The sequence below is a fragment of the Ammospiza caudacuta genome, chromosome Z (genome assembly GCF_027887145.1).
Source record: "Ammospiza caudacuta isolate bAmmCau1 chromosome Z, bAmmCau1.pri, whole genome shotgun sequence".
In the NCBI taxonomy this organism is placed as follows: Eukaryota; Metazoa; Chordata; class Aves; order Passeriformes; family Passerellidae; genus Ammospiza; species Ammospiza caudacuta.
Window position 1 is genome coordinate 35352512 of NC_080632.1, and position 24901 is coordinate 35377412.

Genomic DNA, 24901 nt, shown 5'->3' on the forward strand with positions numbered 1-24901 from the left:
AGACATTACTGAGAGGAGAGGAAGGCAACTGACAGATAGACATATACAGACAAAATTAAACTGTAGGACTTGTTTGCATTAGAAATTCCTGAAGATATAAATTATGGAAGGCATTATACGCAGATGGAATAAAATTGCGGCATCTGGTGCTCTGGCAGCACATGCCAGAGAATGATCACAAATTACAGGTGGAAGGACAGTATGTCAGAAATATTGTAACATTATAAATCATAGCATGCAATTTCATAAAATTTCAAAAAATAAAACTGAATAGAAAGTTACAAAAATCAGAAGACAGCAATACAGAGATTCACAAATGTGAGAACTCAATTCATAGAAGAAATATGCTGATTCTCAATATAAACTTTGAGAAAGACAACAGAATTGCTTATAGCTGACCTTTGTTTTCTTTGCCTGAAGAAGGATAAAGGGGAAAGGGTCACAATGGTCAGGGAAGAGTGGTCTACTGCTTACAAAGAATGGCCCTGTCTGTAGAGGAGAATGGGGGCAGTCGGGAACTTGGTGGCATAAGAAAGCTTGGAAAGAGCCTCAGATGAAGCGAAGGAGAAGAATGAATCCTTGCTGATGTCTGTCCAAGTGGGGCAATGAAATTGGTAATTGCTGCTCCAACACAGAGTGAATAGGAAAGTCATTTAATCAGCCATAATATGATCATTCATCAGCCAAAATATGTGGGTGGTAGCCTGACATCTGTAAGGGTGGTGGGCCATGGAATATTACATTGTGTCTCTGCCCAGCTGCAGAAGCACTAGCCAAAAGATGCATTATCAGGGAATACACCTCACGCTTGGTGTGTTTGAAATCCCTACACAGCTGAATGAAAGCTGGCCTGAAAGCTGATTGTTCCTTGTATTTTGGTGTGTTATAAATGTTTTGTCTCCATTTTTATATTGCTGCACACAGCTTTTTAATCTAATAATGAGGACCTAAAATGAGTAACTGTTTAAAGTCAGACATTAATGAAAAACAATGTTAATAGTGAGGCACCAAAACCAATTTTAGGTGGAAGTTCACTGCTCAAGATTCCTGAAAGAGATTAGATGTTTTAGAATATGCAGATGGATGTTACGGTTTACAAATGGGGATTGCATGGATGGTTCTTCCAGCACACATTTTCTAAGTTTTTATTTGGTTTTCCTGTCTCATGCCTTATCACCAAAAATCATTCTAAAGGAAAATCAAGGCATCTCTGAGCTTTGGGAAATTTTGTGTGAAGACCCTGACTTCATGCCCTTTATTCTTCCTGTTAGTCAACAGATATAAAAATCTGTGCTTGAACTTATATTAACTGGGTTTCTCATCAGCCTAAAATAAAGATTAGAAATACTCCTAGAGGCCTGCCTTGCAGGAGAAAACATATGTAAGAAATGTCACTTCATGGCAGACTGAATCTAATGTGGACTGTGGCCCACTGTCCAGAATAGGAATACTAGTATTATTAATCCCACTGGCACGACTGGAGCCTTGCAGTAAATGCAGCAGTCTTTGCAGAAAACGGCCTCCAGTGCAGCACAGCAGTGACATGAAGTATGGAGGTGTCATAACTGCACTGAAAACAATCTGAAATTTTTAAATCCCTTTCCCTTTAGATCTCTCAAGGAGTATTTCAGCATCACAGTAATATAGCTGTAAGGTTTTCCACAATATTTTATTAAAATACACAACATGATAAACAACAGGTTATGCCTATTCTCTACATATGCATTCTTGTTATTTCTAAAAGCTACATATATCCATATATGTATATGCACATACACAAACATATATATACCTATACTCCTTTTCTACAGTGCAATCAACCTTGTTCACAAAACTGATCTAAAAATTTCTTAGTGTAACAAATTACTCTGAATATGACCAGAGTAATTTGATAGCAGCATATCAGTATTGTTCCTATTTTATGTATATTCCCAAGGTTTATTTACAGATTGATAAATGCACATTTAACTAAGTAATTTAGTATAGCCATGAGAAAAATCACAAGAAAATGTACTTTACAAATAAAAGATTAGTATATCCGCAAATATCAAATTTTATAGGCTTTGACTCTAAATTAATCAACCTATAAAGTCTATGGAACTCTGGAAGCAGTTAAAGATCTCATTATACCATATGTGATAGCTGCGACAAATATATATAAAGACATACAAATGCATTTGTCTGTGTAAAAAATATCTGTGTATGTGTGCGTAGAAATGCTTCTGTATACATATATTTGTCTATATGTATGCGTATATATACATATGGCAGGTGAGTATTTTTTTTTTTGGAGGACTTATTACATATGTCTCCAGCTTGCTGGCAATGCTCCAGTGTCTAATTGCTTCAATTAAGACTAATTATGCCAAAATTGCAATTATATTGCATAAAAATGCTTTGCATTTTTACATTTTATTAATCTAATACATAGTTGCAGTTGTAATAAAAAATGCCATGTGCTCAGACACAAGGAACTGGATATTGATGGACCCTGTGTAAGGAAGTTGCAATTATAGCATGGATTTATCACAGTTTCAGACAAAAACATCTAAGTTTTTGTACTTAAAACATAACAGTACTTATAATTACCCAGTCTCATTGCTCTAGGCTTACGTGGTATGCATCACAGGATTCAAGTTTATTTTCTTGTAAAATTTATACTTTTTTTGCTGTTACTATGCTTTTCCTTGGGGAAAAAGGCAAGAGGGAATCATCACTGGTTGCTTCATTTTGCCTCTTGCTTCACAGGAGTATTAATAAAATAAACAAAACTGCCAAGCTGTGAAGATATAGTGGTAATAGAGAGCATATAAATACATAGGTGGATGCACTTTTATTATAACACTCTTGTAATGATCTTACATGAAATGCATTTATTTGATTAAATTAAATCTGCATTTACCCTCTTGAAATCTGTCTCTTTGCACCTAAGTACGATACAGTCTTAAGACCATGGATTTCCACAAGGTTGGGCTCATCCTTTACACTCTAGCAGAAGCCAAATACATTCAGGAGATTGTGCTAGTTCTGTGCCAGTCCCAGGCTCCCTTGTGGAAACACAGAACTACAGAGGACTTTGGATTGGAAGGGACCTTAGGGATTCTCTAGTTCCCACTCCCCATGGTTTGGGCAGGGACAACTCACACCTAGACCAGATTGCTCAGAGCCCCATCCAACCTGGCCTCGAACACCTCCAGGGAGGGAGCAACCACAGCTTCTCAGGATCACATAACAAGAACCTGTTGTAAGCAAATTTTTGAGACTTACGAGGGTTCTTCAGATACAGCTGTTCCTTCCTCCAGCTCTTGAGCCTGCTTATACCATGGCAACTTTGCTTCCACAGGAAGTTTCTCTATGGAACAAAAACAAGCATGTGAAAATAGGAAGCATGTGGCAACACCGCTATGTGTGCCACCCTCCCTTTGCTCACCAAGTGTGAATGTGATGTATGGGTGCCTTCACACACACAGGGGCCAAGCAGAAGGCAGACAAAGAGAAATGAGAACACAGGGGAGAGAAACATACTCTTTCATCACCTAGAATATATTGTTTACAAGGGTGTATGGCCAGGTATTTCACTGTTGCAGGTAGAAGGGACAGTGCCCTAAAGCCAGACAGGCAAATTAAAACTGCCACCTTTCAGATTATACAATGGGACTGTAAAAGCAGGCACTTTGGAAACTATTTTTTGGAGGGAAACTTACAAGTGTAACAGGCCTGCATCACACATGGCAAAATGTGTAACATGCCTGTATCTACGTTTAAATTTCAGAATGTCAGAAGACACGCTGAGCTTGGTTTTGGGAGATTACAAAAATAAAGAAAATCCTGCTTTGATGAGTGATACAACAAACAGGAAAACTATAATTAAATGGCTAAGCTACGCTTTTCAACTCCGTTTATCAGTTCATCAGCTATGTGGATTAAAAAAATTGAACTTGATACTTTTTCTGTCATTCCTGATGGAAAACAGTGGAGCTGCTTTTCTCCCTCTCCAGGATGTGTGCACAGGGTAATGAGCTGCCCTGCTCTGGGGAATGCAGGGCCACGCTGCTTTGCAAGCCAAACTCCACTTTAATGGAGGGTCAGAGCAGAGTAGTTGAGCTGGAGGCAGCAGAGCTGTTTTAGCTCTACACGGGTATAAAGCAAGAGCAAATTTGGCACTAAAGGTTGAGAAGGCGCTCTGCACTTCAACAGAACATTCTGGGCTAGGATCAGGGGAAAACAATACAAAGTGCAGTGAGACTCAGACTACTGAGGAGAACCAGAGCCAGACCTATTTGCTACTCACAAATCACCTCAGCCTTTTGGGTTTGTGTAAGGATGGACTTGTACTCGCCAACAGGAGCAGGTTAATGTAGTTCAGAATAGTCGGGAATTTTCTGTGGCTCTATTGTGCAGAACATTTCACACGTGCACATGAAATTTTCCATCTCTCAGTTGTATCACAAAGGAAAAATCACCTACAACTTGACTGAACAGCTACTGCAACTTTAGTCATGCAAATTTCCTTAGAACAAGTTATTAACTGAGGAAAAGAGGGATAATAATAGAATTACTATTCCTCTATCTTAAAAACAGCTTTCCACACTCTTCATCTAACACATTAGTGCCATTTAAGGATGAATGCCATCACAGCTCTTAGGTTAATCTATATTTTAATAATCATCCAGAATGCGTAGGAAATAATTCTATGTTCTACAATTTGTTTTATGGGTTTTGGAAAAATCACAAATTACTTACGTGATTTTTTTGCTTAGATGCAAGTGTTTGTAAAAAGCAAAATTCTTGCCTAACATAGCCTGTTTTGTGACCTCTTAAATAACCTTCCTTTTTTTACAGGTGTAATTAATTAGCATCTACACTGCAAAATTTGTTAGAGGATTAGAAATGTTGATGTTGTACAGTATGCTTTGACAGAAAAATGAACAAAAAGCACTTCTAACATAAGCTAAGGAGAAAATTTTACCTTTGGAGATTAAAGTAAAATATTTTCTTTTAAAACACTTCCAGTAAAAACACTTATATTACACAGAAAGTTGTATTAGATGAATATACATTCTCTATAAAAAGTGAAAGTCACTACTCAATCTAGTGATATCCTACTTTTTCCCATTATTGGTGCAATATAAAGTGCCTTAGGGCTTGAACAAACTAAAATGAAATAAAGTATATGAACAATTTGCCTTCTATTTCTTTTTTGCAATTTTGCCTTCTATTTCTTTTTTTCAGTGTGTTAAGAGAAGCAAGACTTTCACATTTTTTGCCTTGCTGCTTCTGTCAGCTAGTAAGACTGTATTCTGCTTTGTGTTAATCTAGCTGTCAAAAAAACCAGTCTAGGACTAAAACACGCAATAGCTGAGAGGTTCATTACCCCTTCTGCCCTAAATTTTTAACTCTAGTTGTGTGAAATAAAAAGGAAAAATTTCTAGCCTAAAAATAAGAGTAATTTGGGTTGGATGGCACCTTTGAACACCATCTAGTCCAACACTCTTCTGAAACCACTGCTCAGCCTTCAGATACACCGATATTCAAACACGACACCTTGCATTATGAAGGGAAAACTGAGAGTGTTGCAGAACAAAGATGAGGAGGAAAACTAAACCAAATTATGCCAAGCTTTGCACAGGACTTTTCATTCCATGAGAAATAATGGAAGACTTAGGAAGTAACTCCCTACATTCAGAAATTCAGAAATTATGCATGTGTGTGCCGCAAAGGGCAGCACAAGATCTTATGCAGGGTAAAGATGTCATGCTCTCGCAAGGGTGGGCTTCCAGAAAGGAGTAATTTACTTTGCTCCCTGATGACTCCCGTTTGAAGACATTTTATGACAGATAGATCCTAGCTGGCTGTGCATCCTTCTAAGCAGAAGTCAGTTTTGGATGGTTTGCAGCCCAAGATCTCTTCTGCATCTTGCTGCATTTAGCTCGGATGTAAACAGTGAAAATACAGCTAAATTTACATTTCTATTTCTTAGTCTGCTGGACCACAAATTAACTATGAAAACCCCAAAGCTTGTAAGATGAAAGAGTCAGCAATCACTCCAAGCTGCTGGCAGGCAGACAGGAACAGACAGGTGCAAAATCATAACGCAGGTGCAAGTGGAAACAGTGATGCAAGCAGCGAAACAAAACGGCTGAACATGAAAGAGCTCTGAAAAATTTATGAGAAACATTCTGCCTCATTACCTTTGGGCTTGTAGCAAGGAGTGGGTACGACACATTCTTCTTTTATGTGTGGCTTTGTTTTAGTACTACAGCCTCCTGTATGCATCCCCCTGTGGTCAATGCAGAGGACCACACGGTATCTGAGTCCTTGTCCACAGGTCACAGTGCACTAGATTGAAAAAAAACATAAAAGGAGAAAATGAAAAGGAGAAAAAAAAAGTCATACAAAGCAATGATAAATATAAGGGGAATATGCAACATAAGAGAGCCAAACGTGATGCAGAAACACCCAAACTTGAAAATAAAATATTCATAATATGTGGTAATTATGGATAAGGTATAAAACTGACAGAAACTTTTGCCTTTTTGCTCAGAATATTTACTGGATTTGGACATTTTATCACTGGATTTCTCTTGCAGTGCCACTTTTGCAATGTTGCCTACATGGCTTGTAGCCATCTGTCCCATATTGGACATGCTCAGTAACACCCTGTCAGTTTAATTTGGAGCCACTCTGTTTTGCTTGGACAAAGTACTGGGGCTTATGCATCAACAGGGACTACGCTCAGCTATTGTGGAAAAAAGCACCAAACAGAATAGGAACTATCAGGCTTTCTTCTCTCAGACACTTTCTTTTTTTTTTTTTTTTTAAATTTATTTTTGCTCTGGTTCATCAACTTTTACCCCCTGCACAGATTGTTTCAAAACTGGTTCCACAGGAGACAATCAGGAGTACTCATCAGTTGGAAGTGCTATGGATGTTACCAATGTTGTTTTGCTCTTGGACAGCAGCTTTCATCTGAAAATCAACAAACACCTTGCAATCATCTCATCTGTAGGTAAGCTAGCCTAGCTTCTAAAGCACAATTTACTTGGTGAGAAACTGGAGGGGGTGAGAAAATATATTCAAGCCAAGTCTTTATGTACAAAGTTAAAATATTTCACTACTTTTGTGGAAGGACATTTCCAAGACATTTACTTTTATAGAGAAGGAAAGGCAAGTCAGGAATAGACAAAATCAGGTATCAAAGAGCAGAGTCATATATAGATTTATGTGCTTCTTGAAATTTGTCAGCAAGTTAGAATTTCAGTTTATGACTGAAATACTGTAATACAGAAAAACCATGACATGGTTATAGGGTTTTTTTTTGTGCATTTCACTTATATTCTCAGTCTATTAGTAGTAGAAGGTCACAAAATAATGTTACAGAGCTGATTTATTTTTCCACCATTCTCCTTGTTCATGTTCATCTGAATATATTTTTCCTGAGTGATTGCTTTGCAGTTAGCAAACAGCATAATTTAAAATACAGGTGTTGGTAATGAGAGAAAACAGTAAACGTTCTAACTTCCAAAAACTCACTGAAGTATAATTTAAGATATTTTCCCTAGTGTGTTAAACACAAGACCAACAAAACTGAATTGGTTACCGGGGACCACTCTTGAGCAAGCCACTTTGGACAGTCAAATATATTGCAAGGCTGGACAACAGGCATCTTTGGAGTATACATGCATTTCCATTCTTCCACGGGGCTGATGTGCCCCTGAATGTCTTCTTCCACACAGGAGACACTGCGGCTTTGAATGCCCCCTCCACAGGATGAGGAACAGGCAGTCCAGGGTGTACTTTCCCATCTGGGAAAACAAAGAGGCATCAGGAAACATTACCCTCCTTGTTCCCACCCCGACTTGTACCCCCAAAATGCATAAACTGCTGTCTGAAAGGCTGCTTGTTTGTATGGGGGTTTTTGTTTGGTTGTGGGGTTTTGGTTTTTTTTTTTTTGGTTCAGCTTGGCTCAGCTTTTTTACTGGGGTAACATCAGTAAAAATTAATAATGCATCTGTTTTCACAGGTGTCCACAGTAGCAAAGCATGCTCATGGCTGGTGTCTTTTACACCACAGTTAATAATAGAAATCTCCTCTCTCCCACTAATCCAATTACTACTGCCACAGAAAATCTAAATACTTTTTACTTAGTTGTTTGTTTTTCCTTTTTTTAATCGATGGGATTATCATATTTTCATAATTTCTCATATTCTGAGAAATCTTTGTCACAAATCACAGGAAACAGCATGCTGTGAGGCTGATGTCCCTTTTGCAGAACATAAAGGGAAAGAGCAGTGTTTTCTTCCAAGGAAGCAACTCAGTAGAGAAAAAAGCAAGAAAGATGAGAGGAAATCACCAAAAAGAAAAATATGACCATACTTCTGAGATACGTGTCCTCTGATGGATAAACCAGGCGGACCTGGTTATCCATATATTTATATATACACATATATATACATGTCTGTCCACAAAAAATAGTCTGGTATTGCCTCTCTTATATTCAAGCCTTTGTCACAGACTGGATGTGGGACCATTCCCATGATCTAGTGTGGCTATTTCTGTACATTACTGTGTATGACTGAAGAACAGAAGTATGTGTGTCCTGCCCACCTGGAAACATTTAATGAAATAATTCAGTAGCCCATAAGGCAAATGTCTTTTTCATAATGACATTACAAATACTGTTTGAAACAACAATTTTGGTCAAAAGATTTCAGTTTTTGATCTCAAAGAACAGTTTTTGTGAAAAACACCTCACCAGTTTCCTCCTTCAGACAAGAAGTAAAAAAACTGAAAGGTGAGGACTTTTATTGTCTCACTTAAAACAAAGGAAATATTTTTGTTAAGTAACAAATACAGGATCCCCAAGATTGTTGAGCAATATGAAAAATGCTTATCTTTCTCTCTAATTTTCCATCATGTCAGCCCACAATCTACTTATCAGCACCTAGCAATACCCTGACCAGGCTACTGTCCAGTAGCACCATAAAATTCAATGTGAAATGGCTTAAATTAAAAATTGTTTATGAGTAGTAAAGCCAATGATTAATTCTGTGACTTACCACTAGGAGTGGTGGAACAATTTTTACACTATGCACAGCCATCATCATGTGCTGATCATAAGCCACATATTTTACAAAGATGTAATTTTAGGGGTACTTCTACTTAAATGTGTTTCCTGTGGTTCTTCTGAACAAGTTTCCCAACATACAGCTAATGTTTCTTACTACCACAAACAAGAGGCCCCAAACTGAAATTCAAAATTTGCTTGGCTCAAAATGTGATGGCTCAACCCACGTGAGCCACCTCTTACTAGTCTTAAAAATAGATGACACCAGGAAGTTTCCTGAAGTCTTTGGGACAAGTTTCCAGGTGTTTCAGGCAACCTTAGCAAATTCACGGAGCTTAATATAGCAGAGAGTTTTGTTCTCAGTTGGAGGTTGCTCCATGTTTTGGCTGGAGACTGTGGAGGATGAACACACTGCATTTGTACACTCATGCTGAAACCTCTGTGCATCAGGCCTCAATACAATTGGATGGAGGTTGTTTCCTCACCTGCGTGAGACTATCAAGTTGTCTAGAGGGTTCTTTCTGTGATTTCATAACGCAAGACACAATAAATTAATGAAGAAGAAAACACAGCACAATACTTTTGCATGTCCAGGCTTCAGCTATCAAAAATTTTTATAATCAACAGTCTTATTCACTACTTTAAAAATAGTTACTCATCTGATTATTTCCATGAGAATCTTGAGTCAGGCATTAAAGACAATTGTGAGACAATTAATGATAAAAATCAGGTCTTGATCCTATTCCTGCCCTAAACACCTACTTCTTAGAAAAGCCAGTGAATGAATGTCCCTGGGAAAGGCATTAGCATGGGCTTGTAGGATCAGAAAACAACACTAATATTGCCAAAACTCAAAATCTCACAAATTATAGGCATGCAAGAAGCAGCCAAATGGGGGTGAGGGGGGAAAATCTTGTGGTTCACAATAAAGCCACAGATTGTAGTTTTGCTCAGAGAGGAGTAAAGGGCAAGAATAGGAAACTTGTGAGAGAAAAGGGGAAGTGAGGTTGAGGAATGAGAGAAAGAAAGGGATCACACACTTAATAAATCTGGACTTCTCCTTCAGTTAGGCTTTAATTTCAGTTCTGCATTGACAGAATTTATTACAACAGGTTAGCACTTGAACATCTCTATATTAATCTGTAAGAGTCCAGAGAAGCAGGATCTGTTAATTTAGCCTGAGAGTAAAGCAGGAGTACAGAGAAGAACAAAAGAAAAAGAAAACAGATTTGTTAAGCCTAGCATCTGGTTGACTTTTTTACATACCGAGGAAGGGGATGGTAGAGGTCATAGGGCATGATCTGCTTGTATCCATCACTGTTAGGAACAATAATGCCAACCCTCTGAGTAGAAGGTACACATAATAAAATAAACACTAGATGATTACATTATACGACTTTTGTATTACAATATTGTATTACATTACACAGATTTTTATATTACAGTATTATAAATCAACAAAACAAGATATTTTACCTAAGATGTTATCCCATAAAAAAAAAAAAATATACTCCCATCCTACTTTTTCTGAGTAATTCAAAGAATAAATCAGTGGTTACTACTTTTTTCTTATAAATAGATTATTGTTGGACAAATAAGCAATCTATTGCTACAAGTGACCCAAATATTATTTTAACTTACATTTTTATTATCTAGCATCAAAAAGAATGTTTCTATACTTGATATATTCTTGGAGCTTGGATCCAAAGTCACTGATGACAATAGGGGAACTTCTATATACTGCAGACCTCTAAATAAATTCCTTTTTATAACTATTTTATGGTTGTTTCTGCCCATCGAATAAAACCTCTGCTTATACAGCGTACAGGATTAGAAATCTGGGTAATCACAGCGCAAGAATTTGTATCTGCAATGCTTGTCTCTTCACCTTAAACTAGTACAGACCTGTATTTTTTTTTCCCTGAAAGAAAGAAGAAGCCTGAGAAAAGATTAATATGTCAGGTAGAATTTTTTAGTTTGTCAAAACTGGTTGAATTGTTTTGCTGAACTGTTATTGGTGTGGTGTCACAATGTAAAATCTAAAAGTTACAGAAGGCAATAGCATACATCAAAATTAGGAGTTTTCTGAAATATTATCTTGCCAGTTATGTGTGAGATGGATGCCACTTTTCTCACTGTCAACTACAGGATCTCACTGAATTGCTGGTCTGAAATATCATATTTTGTCTGCACTGTTTATAATTTTGGCTCAGAGTAACTTTAACCATGTTTCCTGGTTATCAGACATATCTATTAAAATAAACCAGATGATCTTGGAGGACCTAATTTATCACCTTCATCAAAGCCATTTGGGTATTTGGATGGGGCAAGTGGACAGAAGAATCAAGAAGTGAATACTAACTGCAATAAAATAAAAAGTGTGTCTCCATCCAAGTTACAGAGAGATGAAAGAAAATGAATGTCAAGAACAGAGGTGGTTTTGGGAGCCTTTTACAGATGAGAGGTGGTAGGTATGCTGCTGTGGATTTCTGCAAGGGGGCATGAGTGAGGGAGGGGAAAGGGAGAAAGTATTCTCCATCCTCCATGCTCACTGAAAAATGCTGTGAGCATTCAAAGGAGAAAGGAGTCTTGTCAGGCCAGGCCTAAAGGGGTCTATTCTCCTTTGAGTCAACAGGGGTTTTGTATGCATAACTTGTCCAAGATAGAAGAATGGATCCCACTGTGTTTCCACAGCAAGGAGTCAGCGCCAGGTCAGCATGCTGGAATTTTCCAGCTAAAGCGCGGGAAGCAGCTGGAGCCCTGGAAGTGTGTGAGAGGGACTAGACAGTCCCTCTAAGATTAGCAGCCACTGCAGTCACAGGAGCTCTCTGCATGAGTGCGCATATTTGCATTTTCGAAGAGCTGCCTGTCCTCACAAAAATCTAAAAATCTAGGAGAGGTTGTTCTGGCACTGGGAAAAGACAAATGGATCATTTAGAGTATGGTCAACAAACAAGTCTTTTCAGACTTAGCCTGATGGGTAGACATCTGTAGAATGTGGAGGAATTGTGTACTAGTATTTTATGATGGAAAGAACTTCTTGTGAGGTTTTTTTTGCCCCTGCCTTGGAAATTTGCTATTTTTCTGACTCTTCAACTACTGCTGTTGAAGTTCCTCTCTGAAGCTCTCTGTCTGCACTTTCCAGCTCATCAGCTTGCTGAGAAGTGGTTGGGAAAAAAAGTTAACATAGTGAGTTAAAAAATAAAATAATTATATTATAAAAGCATCTACTGCCTAAGAAAGAAGCAAATTTCAATAAAATTCTAATTCATTGCAGTGAAAATTATTTTATTTCTAATAAACATGATTGTCTATGGGTAATCCAAGCCTACATGCTTTAGAATGCATTACTTCCAAGACTGTTCAGACAGAAATAACTGTAACATATTCAAAAACTGTTAGGAATATTAAGTAACATTTACAAAGCACTAGGTTAATATTGTAATTGGAAAGGTTTGACCCTCAGATATTTTGCATGCAAAAATTACATTTCTATAAACAGTATTGAGCTCCACAGATTTACTGGTTCTGTCTTTGTCCATATGTGAAAGGCTGGCAAAGGCTCTCATTCTGCAACTACAAGAAAATTAATCACAGCCATAAAGTCTTAGCAAGGAAAAAGACCCCCACGATAATACACAATGGTTTAATTTATGACTTTAAAAAAGAATTGTCTTAAAACTTAAAACAGAAGAGCAGATGGCCATCATGTCATTAATGCCATCTGCACTTTTCTAGCTAGTCTTGTGTGAGGTTTTTGTATGTGCTCCATAAAAAAGTCCCTAAGACTAAATTAACACTTAAAAAAAAACAAACTTAAGAGATTACTTTGGTGTATTCTTACTTTTTGATGGGACAAAGTGGTTTAAATTCCATGACTCTATCAGTCCATCGTACTCCTATAAACAACATGGAAGAGATCTACTTTATGGGGTCTATTTACTGCACATTACCCAGATAATGCAAAGGGGATGGTGTGCTAAACGAGCAGAGGAAATAATAATTCCTTCACTGAAATATGTGCGAGTAGCTAACAGGACTCATTCACAAAACATCAAGAGATTTGGCAGGAGCAGGAGCAGAAAGCAAATTACTTTGCAGTGCTGCTCTGTCTCATATGTCTGCAAGCTACCATGCCTTTCAGACCAACAAGTCCTATCATATATTCTGCACATTGTGTTTTTCTCCTCCTGAGGGCTGGCAGTCTCAACACAATTGCCCTTCCAAGGCATGGTTGGAATAGGAGCTGCACATGCCAGAGGTGAGAGTGATGCAATCAGATTTGCCATCTCTGCAAACATTCAGCCTTCCCCTGGGATGAGTTTCCACAGCTGCATTCCTTGGAAGACAAGTTTGGTCAACTCCTCCCCAGTTGCTCCTTTTCCTGCTTAACCGGATTTAGCACAGATGACAAGCTTTAAGCTCCAGTGCCTTTCTCCTCTACCTCCCTGATGACTCCATCTTTCTGACAAGGCCAGCCTTTCCCAGCTCTGTCTCCTGCATGCTGATGAGTCTCTCAACCTGATGAGCCAAGCAGGGGCAGGGGTGCTAAAACTGAGAGGAGCCAGCAGAGAGAAAGGACATCTGCTCCCAAGGTGCCTCAGGGTGGTGTGACTCACATGGGGACAACCTGCCACTCCTGTGCTGATGTCCTGCACCTTGCTGTGCTGCTGCCCAGCCTCTGCAGGATGCTCACGTGCTTCTGGCTCATAGCCTCCACTTCTGCTGAGGGCTCTGTTTTGCTGGGGGCTCCTACTGACAGCTGCAGGGCAGCCCATGCAATAACCTGGGTGGCTGCACCCATTACACCTCTTTCCTGATCAAACTTGCATGTGAAGATTTAAGCCTTCACTGATATCTGTTAGACCTGAGAGTACATTATCTGCATGGCAGGGACTGTGCCATCCAAGCAATGGAACATGTTTAAGACATTATTAGCAGCGAACAAATAATAATGAAATGTTAAAGTAGCTTGGGTTGGCTGTGCTGGAAGATATGAAAGTGCTCACCACCAGAGACAACAGTTTAGCATCTAAGCCAGCAACTCTGTGAAAGCCATGATTTTCACTGGACAGACAACAATCTTGTGCAAAAGACTGCATTTTAACACTTCAAATCCTGACACTAAGGTGGTGCGTGGTACTGCATTTCAATGATCTCTGAAGATGTCACACTGCGACATTATCTCCTTGATAAGAACACTTCAAGAACACTTTGCATGTTGAGAAACAGTTAATGAGACCCTCTAACAGACAGTATCTGTTAATGCCTCCCGTGTATTATTCTGGGGATCTACCACCTTTTCCCTTCAGAGCGGGGGCAGGTGACAGTAACACCGTGGGTACAGGTAACACTGGTTTCAGTGCCTATTCTGCAGGCAGTGAAACAGTACTTCTCAGTTATGCCACCAGTATGAGTCACTTTTCTGGTTTCTGGATGTTATCGGTGTGAAACTGAACTACATGTACATATGTACATCATATGTATTGGTCCTTTTATATGCTCTTAGTACTTTACAGACTGGCAAAAGCCAATGTCTGCTGCTTAAACAGTTAAAAGTGGTGTATCAGTGGATACATAAAAAACCCACTTATGAACGAAAAACACTATTTAGGAAGCCATTCTTCTGTGTCAGCATCCAAAACACCTCTTGTTTTAAACAGAATGTCTGTTTGGCATGACAGTATCGTACCTTTATAAAAAATGTCTTGTTTATGGTGCAGATTTTAAATTCTAAACAACATTTTGTTTGTCATTGCCATAGACTGCTAAACCCCAATCTCTTCACAGTGTTCTGAAGAGATGTTTCCAGTCAAAAGCAGAAAAAGTAATTCCTTTCAGTAGCATGACTGTAAGGCTTCTAAACATCTCCTATTTTTTTATTCAGTTCAATATTTTGTTGTGGTTTGGATGAGCAGTGTTTGATACAAAGAGGGAATGAGCTGATAAGTAGTTAACAGTACTAAATTTTAACAACTGAATGTCCAGTGAAAATCTTTGTAAATGACTTGCTGCAGTTTTGGCATCTTCTAGGACTTAAACTAGACTAATTTTCCTGCAACTTCATCTTGGGTAGACAGATATCTGTATCTGATGCTCATAACAGGACATGATATGTTTTCCCACCATACAGCTTGTTATTGGAAGAATTGTGGAACTCCTTTCTGCCTTTCTTTCCATGTTTCATTAAGACATATTGTCCCCTCAGAGCTGAATTTGCTCTGCTATTCACATTTTTAAGTGCTTGAAAAATGCTTCCTGGCCCACCCCCTCTACCTAATCTAAATTTTCTAGATTAATTTAGATTACTTCTGCCCTGTCCAAAATTTCAAGGTTTCAACTACTTGTTTTGAGAAGAACTGTATCTCTTTAGGTATCTGCTGCTCTTGAGCTTGGGTAACCCAAATTATTACTACCAGAACACTGCCATTGGTACCAGCTCCTTTTCCATCTACAACTCCACTTTCACATTGCCAAGCATATTATGAACTTCTCACAGCTTACAATCATTCTGAATAGCCATAACATCCTGGTGTCTTTTGTATGCATTTACTTGTACTTCAGTGTGCTTGTTAAGTTAGCTGAAAATGAACAACTGAAAACTACAATTTTGTTAAAATTTAAATTGAATTTTAAATTTCTTTTTTGTAATGCCTACCTCTGCCACCACGGTATCAATATTTAAATGAGAATGCTAAAAGAAAAACTTTGACAAGCAGGAAGAGGAGTTTGCAATTTCGCTGGAGGACTCCATAAATAGGGTATATCTAAGAGTTCTTCAGGTCTCTAGACACTAAAAACCTTGCTGAAATGAGAGATTTTCTCCCCCCCCCAAACTATTCCACAGGTATAAACAATATGTCTAGTGGCAGGCTTACAGATTGAACTCTAGGCAAACTCCAGGAACTCAAGTGTTAAAAAGAACACTTTATACTAGAGGCTTGCTAATACAAAATTTTTCAGACAGTTGCTTTATGAATTTAGAATCTTTGCTGAAGTTGCCATTAGAAATCTTCATATGACATTGAAATCTCCTAGTAAAAATACAAATAGACCTTTTGTGACTCAGAAACTCCCACATTAACATGGAGCAGGGATAGGCAAAAAATATGGGAGATTGGTAAAAATGTAGAATGGCATGGCTGGGAATGCTCCCTAAAAGCTGAAGACCAAATCTAGAAATAATACTGAGAGTATCCTGGTGAATGAGTGAATGATGAGTGGGGCAGCAGTCTTTTTCACATTTGTCTAAATTGCTTTTTGGGGGGAAGCCTGTCTTGGAATTATGAAACAAATTTATCTTCTGCTTATAGCACCTTAGAATTATCCTAAGTGTTTAGCACACCCAGTTAAGTCAAATCTGAAGAAACCTTTTCTCTAAGCAAGAAAAAAAAATCCATTCATTTTTTTCTAAAATATACCAGAAAGGAGGATAAAGATGAAAGCCAAAATTAAATGGGTGAAGCACTAATACTGGATTTTGCCCCATGGAAGGGGAGTGGACTAGATTGAATTGGCTGCTGTTTACGTCAGTAGGTAATATGCATATAGACTTATTTTTGCCAGTCAAAGGCAGACTGCTGTAAAATCATAATGGACTGTAAACAAACAGGCCTTTCCTTTTTACTTTGTTGGTTATTAAGGATGCAAAACAGATTTGGTAAGAGAGGCTGAATGGAGCAATGCTATGTAGGGATTAAAAGGCACTAAATGTCATCGTGTATCATGTGTTCTGTGGCATGAATCACTGCTCTGACTTGGATGAACAGTATATGTGGCTGCCTCTACATAACCTGGAAAATGAGCATGTATAAGTTATATGTGTTTGATAAATAACCATCCACATATTTTCCCATGTTCATTGAGACTAAGCTTTTTTGCTATTCATGATGCCAGCAATACTGCTTATTGCCATAATAAGCACAATAAAGTAAACATTTCTATGCACTAAACCCAAAGAGGCAACAGGCTCACACAATACTTGTGGTATTAATTTAAACTTTTCTTACCCTTTGCTGAAAATTTTAGTGTTTAGTGTTTAGAGCAATCACTCTCAGTTCCTTTATCCAGCACCACTATGGTCTTCAATGATTATTTTCTGTGGCATTCATTAACACACCATAGGAACAGTCAGCAACCACTAATCAGCTATGCCTCAATGGAACTGGGTTTGCCAGGAAAAATTAACTTCTTGGTTTTATACTGGTGGAGCAGAGCAGCCCCCACACAGCACAGACACTGCAGAGCCCCCTTGTCCACACTTATGACCCTGTCTCTGCTTCACCTACCCTCTTCCCTACTGTGAGAAACCATCAGGAATCCAGAAGTTTCCATGGATTTCCTCTGTTTTTTTGTTTTTTTTTTTTTTTTTTTGGGGTTTTTTTTTTTTTTCATCTGGGTTGTTGGTTCTTGAATTCTTTACAAAGGCACTTTTGAAAATGGCAATTTGAAATTTGGAAGACTGTGAAGATGTTTCCAAAAAGCCGGGTCCTCTGGGATGGCATAGCTGTATTTCTAAATGACTCTCCCTCCCCTTAGGGTCTTTATATCAACAACTTTTTCTTGTTATGTCTTATATAAAACAAAATTACTTCCTGACATCTGCCCAGCTGTTATTTTTTTCCTCTTTCCTCTCACATACCATGTAGTCATCTGCATCACCATTTGAGAATATGTTATTTAAAATCATTGAGAAAGTATGGAAAATATCCACCACAAAAATTCCAGAGGCAAATTACATATTTGAATTGGAAGAGTAGGTTTAAAAAAATAGCATCTAAGAATTAAAAAAAACCCAAAAAATAAAGCAACTACATAAAATTACCTTCACTGAGACTGTGATAAGTGACTCTAGAAGACAGGTTCCATATTGATTCATATTTTTCAACAATTCTTTTCCTGTAACATTCATGTTTTGGCCTTCTACTTGATCATACCTGGCCTGTACGGACATCTGCCTCTAGCAAAAGTGCTTAAAGGAGGAAAGTGCAATACACTGCAGGTAAAGGTCTTCTATGACAAAGAAATCTGAGTGTTAACTCCAAAAAAGTCAATGAACTTCAGTGAAAACTTCCTATAAGAAGTAAAACTTATCTTTGCCTTAGAGTGATTTGGTCTGCTATGATAATGCCTAGCTACCCTAAAGCTGGTTTGTGCAGCAACCACCCTCAGTCAGGTGGATACATAGCGCCACAATTTTCTTAAGTGTCCTTTCACTCATCAGGACATCTTTTCTCTTTGACAACCTCCAGAAATCTGAAGTGACACAGCAACTTTTTCAGTGACACTTGCTTGAACTCACAATATCAGAGTTGGTAAGAAACAAGCCTAGAGGGAAAGGAGCTGGTGATAATATGGCTTTAGGGCATCCTTGTCCTGTCTGCTGGGTAATGCTTAACCACCTTTTGGCAAAGCCACACAAGACAACCAAAAGATTTAGACTGCACAAATAAATGCTTGCTGCTTATTGAGTGGCTGCAGATGGACTCCCACTGAAGTTCAGAGCAATCAGTGCAACAAATGATTGGTCTTTTTTGTGGTTTTCTTTCTTTTCTTATACATGAGAAATCTGACTATCTGATCATACTATTTTTATTGTTAATCTTCTGAGGAAGAATGCACAGCAAGTTCCACCCTAATATCAGGAAGAATATCTTTACTGTGCAGTGCCCGTGAACTGGCACAGATTGCCCAGAGAGGTTGTGAAGTCTCTCTCACTGGGGATGTTCAAGAATCATCTGGACACAATCCTGTGCCATGCGCTCTGGGATGACCCTGCCTGAGCAGGGAGGTTGGACCAGACGACCCCCGTGGTCCCTTCCAACCTGACCCATTCCATGATTCTGGGGGCAGCAGAGAACAGACTTTCATGCAGGGCCAAAGGACATTGTTAACTAGAGCAAAATCACTCGTTACATTTTACAAGCTGCCATAAATGCAAGCAGACTTTTCATTAAGGAGAAAATTTAGAAAACAAAACCTAACCAACTCATAAAAATTGTTCATCTAAGTGTGATGACAATAATTTTCCTGCAAAGAATTTTTCCATCTCACTAACACTTAAGAGACATGTATTCAGCACGTGAATTCAGGGCATGGGGATGGTATCATGGAGCATTTTTTTCTCATACTTGGTAACAATTAATGAGGCAAAATACATTCTCAGGGGAAGAAACAACCATTTCAAATCAGTCTTTGCTCTCTGTAGGTGCTAAATAGGTGTTCTACACTGCGCATTTGTAGAATGATAGAGAGGTTGAATAATGTATGATAAATGACACTGTGAGAAATAGAAACAGAATATTCTCCTATTTTATTTTACCCCTTTAGGGCTCAGTCTCCCTTAAAATTAAAGCCAACTGACCTTGCAGGACAAGGATCCAGATTACACTCTTGAAGTTTTGGCTTTGGCTTGATATTTTCAGGATAATAGTGACAGTATTGATCTGCTACTACCCGATTGCTTCTCAGATCAAAGCACTCAGCAGATGTCAGTTGATAACCTGCGATACCAGAGGAATAAATAACATGAGATGTGATATTCTTCCTGTCTGGCTCTGAAGTGTATCTAAGTTCTGGTTTGGAAAAAAAAGTTAATTTCAGCTTGCTTCAGTGCTTTTGGACATAACAGATGTTGTTTTACAGGCCAGATTGAAAACAGCAATGTAAATTACACGTAGTAGGAAACAGAAGATAACCAGTATGGTCAAACAAAAATTCAGAAGTCTAGAAAAATCAAAGAAAAACAAAGGCTGAGGTTTCTTAGTCACCAAGAATTGAGCCCTTAGTTTCAGTATAGAGAGTAAACTGCTGGTAGGAAAAGGGACAAATGGAGACATCTTGTTTTACAAAATCCAGGCCCAAGTCCCATCAGCCAAATGTCTGATAGCTACAGCACTAAATGCAGGTATGCAGCTATCAACATGTCCTTTATCTACAGAGTCTGGCACAACACTGAAATCCACAGGCTACTATGATGTTGCTAAGTCACTCCCTTCATTTAGTTCTAATTATTCAAATTTTTAGATTCTGCCATTTTTAAGGTCCAAAACTCAGGGCAGCAGTTGGGAAAGGTCATGTATGCAGATGACAGCTTTTGAAATACAGTGGTAATTCATTACCTCCACCACAGGATGCTGAACAAGGGAAAAAATCAGTTTCCCTCCATCTGTGAATGATTGGCTGGTAGAAGATGAACTGGACTGAACTGTCAGCAGCACCAGCATAGTGGATCTGAAAAAGAGTTAATATCAAAGTGTGAACCTAACACAAATGCTGTGAAGAAGTATTCCACCAAAAGCATCTTTCAGATTGGAGACATCTTGAAACTTCATGAAATACCAGATGTACTCTGCAATAGGAAAGCTAAATACAAAACCAAAGCATTGATTGGTGGCAAAATCTTGGGTTCAAAACACAGTCAAAGAAATTTCTGGGCATAAACAGGGACAATTTTGAGACCATGTTCTGAAATAATGGTACATGGCAAATGTATGATTAGTGCTACTGAATAATCTTTTAGGGACAGAGGATAGGACTGGTGCATCAGAAAATTACCTTACCCTATCTACTGTCCCTGACACATGGACATAGATTTTAGATCTTTAATGTTTCTCAAAAAACATTTTCTGAACAGTTACAATACACTGGATAGTACAGAGTAAAACATGTGAGGCTGCACTGTGAAAAATAATAAACAGTATAAAAACTTTAATTAGCCTTTTTTTTTTTCTTTTCCTGAGGTGAGATCTTTATTTAATTCTCCTTTGTGGCACTGTGATTATTATGAAGTTTGTTCTTCTGCTTATTTTGCTTGTGAAAATGCTTCCTTCAGTCATAGGCATGGAATCCTGCCTGGGGCTAAGTGCATGTCAGCAAAACTGTCCTTGGAGCCTAAGCCACCTGAGCTTAAAAGCTAGCATGCTTTCAGTAATAGGTGTGCTGAATGGATGTTCCACATAAACAAGAGTTTGTAGTGCACAAGGACTGCAATAGGAGAGACCTTCACACTGGTAAAGCAGTACCACTTGCAGCCTGCCCAGTAAAAAATCCTTCCTGTTTGATATCTATGCTGATTATTCCAGTTATGAGGACTTCAGAATCTCAGGTGGTTATCCCCTGTCCTTACCTTTATGCCTCAGCATGAACAGCTGGAAAGGGAAAAATCTGCTACTGAAAACCTCTCCTATTTGATTAATTGTCCTAGGACACAGCATTTCAGTTGCTGCTTGAGCATCTCTGCATCAGTGGCATAATGCTATCACAGTAGAGAAAACTGCCAAATCACATCTAGAAAGGATGGACCCTTGTCCAAGACAGTACCACTGCTCTCAAGACCAATCCTCCCACCTTTTTTTTTCAGACAGCTTAAACTGTTTGACTACTGCCTCCTTTTCCTCTTTTTCCTCTCATGTTTCAAATGAGTCTCCTAGTTTTGGAAACACAATTTTTCCCTTACTCTTCTCTCCTTCCAAACACCAAGAGACACTGTCAAAGAATGGTCTGTGAAACAGAAGCAAAAATATAACAAACTGAGATGAACTTTGTAACTTAGGTTGTTTGTTTTGTTTTTCCCTGTAGACGGACAGCAAGATGATTACAAACCAAGATATATCTTGAAGAGCAGGAGGAGGGCAAGAATGTCGATGTGTGTACGAGGTCTGGTCCACTGAGACTAAGGCTGCCCTTTTCTAATTAAACAGTGATGTCAATTCTCAAAAGGAAAAAAACCCAAACCAGCTGTAGCAATACAATTGCTTCAGCAAATGGGAGGCCTTTTGAACAGATCAATATTGTTTGAATGTGTGTGTCAGAAACAGGATACTTAATTCCTTGTGAGGGGACGGTGCATTAATTACACACTTCACAAGGGTCTTTCCAGGCTCATGAAAGCTTCAGGCACTCCTGGGAAAAACGTTCTGTTGTGCTGGAAGCCATCTGGGGAGGTCTCTGATCTCAATGTGCAGGAAAGGCATTCTCTGGGGAGAATTCTGCTCTTACTCTTTGTTTTTTAAGGATCATCAGCGATTCCTAAACTCAGATCTACCCAGCAGTACAGTCTGCAGTGAATCGTTAAGAACAGAGCAAGAGCTCACACATGGGCTACTATAAAATGAAGGGCAGGAAAAAGGAGTTTACATTGAAAAAAAAATCGGGAAGAAAGAAGAATTCCTCTCTCTCTGCAGACTATTCCTGCATGTTTGGAGTTATCTGTCTGTTTTGACACAGAGAAAAGACAGATGTACCATCTTTTCCAGTTTACTGTGGAAGTCACTAATACAGCCATGACAACAACATAGGTGAGGAAGAATTACAATGAGCCACAGTCATAAGCTCAAATTATACACAATAAGCAAATAAAAGAAGCATACACAATATTGTGCATTTTTGAGGGGTATTGTAAGCAGAAGAGGAACAATAACTTGTGATTCCACATAGCAAAAACTTCTTTTTGATGTTTAGTGCTTGTTAGAGCTAAGATCTTTATCCAGGAAAAAACTTGAGCTACTTGAGCCCTGAAAAACTCAGAGTGAGAACTGATAGTTAATGCTGTAAGAAATGTTGTGGTTTGGCTGCACAGAGCCAGCTCCCACACCCTGAAATACTACTCAGCTCTGTAGTATGATGAAATTTTTTACCTTTGCAGTATTAGCAATATCCTTGTAGCTATGAGAAGTTCCAAAGATCCAAACAGAGATGGCCATCACCTGAGACTCTTAAGCTAGCCCTCTAAATAACAATGAGTCTTGCACAAGTAGATAACTGAACTAGAAAAGTAGCAACTGATGGTTATATTTGCAAACAAAATCCTATCTAAAGTTATTAATAGCTGAAGTCAGAAGTACCCAGATCTTGCAGAGCACTCATCCCTGCATTTGTGAATGGCAACTCCCCAGATATCATCCTTGCCTTCCTTTAACTTTCAGGGGAATTGGGAGCATTCCTAACATCAGAGCAGCCCTTACCAGTTTCACAGAATCAGCAAATCACAGAATGAACTAGGTTGGAAAAGACCTTTGAGATCATCAAGCCCAACCTATGACCTAACACCTCCTCATGTAAACCACTGCAGTGAGTGCCCTGTCCAGTCCTTTTACAAGTATCTCCAGAGAGTAACTCCACCACCTCCCTGGGCAGACTATTCCAAGAAGTGATTCCCTTAATCACTCTTTTAATGAATAAATTTTTCCTAATGTCTAGCCTAAACTTCCCCTGGCACAGCTTAAGACCTTGTCCTCTTGTTCTGTCACTGTTTTCTGTCACCTTGGCCTTCTTGGCCACCTGGGCACACTGCTGGCTCATGTCGAGTTGGCTGTCGACCCTAAAGAATAGCACCAGTCATCTGTGGAACTGGTTAAAACTAGAGTCTTAGGATTATCCACTGTTTAGCCTACAGTCACTATCAACAGAGATATCTTTTTTCTCTGTTGAAAGACCTTGGGAAAAAAATATCTCTTTTAGACATTTTTGACACTAATTTTTCTAATTCCTCTCTAGGATGCTGCAAGAGAAGTACAAACTGTTGCTCAGCAGACTTGGTTTGGTTCATGTCACAGAAAGTCACAAGAAAACAAGAAAATTAAAATTTGAACACAAAAAGGTGTGTAACCTTTTTGAGATATTCTGACCTGCTCTTTGAACAGGAGACTGCAACATCTGACTTCACCCTTGCACTTTTCTGGTTTTTCCTGTAGCTCCAAAATTTTATTAGTTCACATAAAACCAAACAAGTAAAGTTCCCAAAAGCCCGACCACTTCTTGCTTAATTTTGGCAGTGTATGCCTGAACCATTTCTTTTTGTTCTCTGAAGAACATATGGCCTGATCTACAAAACTGCAGTGGTTTACTTGGACAGTTTCAGAATTTAATCAGCACTTTATAACCAGCCGTCATAACCAAGTAATTATTAGCGTTACTTGTACAGCTGAGCCATGAAAAGTGCATTCAATAAAATGTTCTCATTGTATACAGTTAGGGGTAGATGAGGAGGAATGACACCATTTCTTTCTCGTGTGTGTGTGTTCCAAAATGGGGACAGAGAAAGGGAATTATTGTTTTGTACCTCAGAATCATAGAATCATGAAGGTTGGAAAGGCTTCCCAGATCATGGAGTCCAACCTTCGATCAAAAATCACCATGCCAACTAAACCACAGGACTAAGTACCATGTCCAGTTGTTTCTGGAATATTTTTAGGGAAATTGAGTCCACCACTTCCCTGGGCAGATGATTTCAATGCCTATCTACCCTTCCATTGAAGTTCCTCCTGATGTCCAACCTGAACCTCCTCTGGTGCAGCTTAAGCCTGTGTCCTCCTGTCCTGTCAGTGATTGCGTGTGAGAAGAGACTGACTCCCACCTGGCTACAGCCTCCTTTCAGGCAGTTGTAGAGAGTGATAAGGTCACCCCTGAGCCTCCTCCTCCCCAGCTCCCTCAGCTACTCCTCACAGGACTTACTCTCTAGGCCATTCACCAGCTTTGCTGTCCTCCTCTGGAAGTGCTCCAGCAAATTTTGTCTTACACAAATTGATCTGGTCGGCTACGAACTGGCTCCATGCCACCATGCTTATTAGACAAGTTCTAATGGATTCTCCCATATCATTCTGATTCCAATTCTGATCCTGAATGGTTTCTGCAAGTTCCACATACCAAATAATCAGATTGATACTAATGAAAGTAATGAATGAGAAATCTGACAAATGTAATTTTGTGCTTCTCATGTCAGTATAAAAATACCCTACCTAGAGTGCCTCAATATTGCTGGTTGTATTCCTGGTTCAGTATTGCAAGAGATAACTTGCGCTGAAAAATAAAGGAGGATGTACAAGAGATTTGTTG

At 38.8% G+C, this 24901-nt stretch overlaps 1 protein-coding gene across 1 annotated transcript in view; it reads right to left on the reverse strand.

The window, feature by feature from the left end:
- ADAMTSL1 (ADAMTS like 1) overlaps positions 1–24901 on the reverse strand; it is a 392889-nt gene that overhangs the window by 82914 nt on the left and 285074 nt on the right. Inside the window, exons 9-14 of the mRNA XM_058823311.1 lie at positions 20188–20299; positions 19431–19569; positions 10334–10384; positions 7601–7805; positions 6192–6339; positions 3268–3352 (exon numbers count right to left, since the gene is read on the reverse strand). Coding sequence (XP_058679294.1) covers positions 3268–3352; positions 6192–6339; positions 7601–7805; positions 10334–10384; positions 19431–19569; positions 20188–20299 — 740 coding nt within the window. The remainder of the gene's footprint in view (positions 1–3267; positions 3353–6191; positions 6340–7600; positions 7806–10333; positions 10385–19430; positions 19570–20187; positions 20300–24901) is intronic.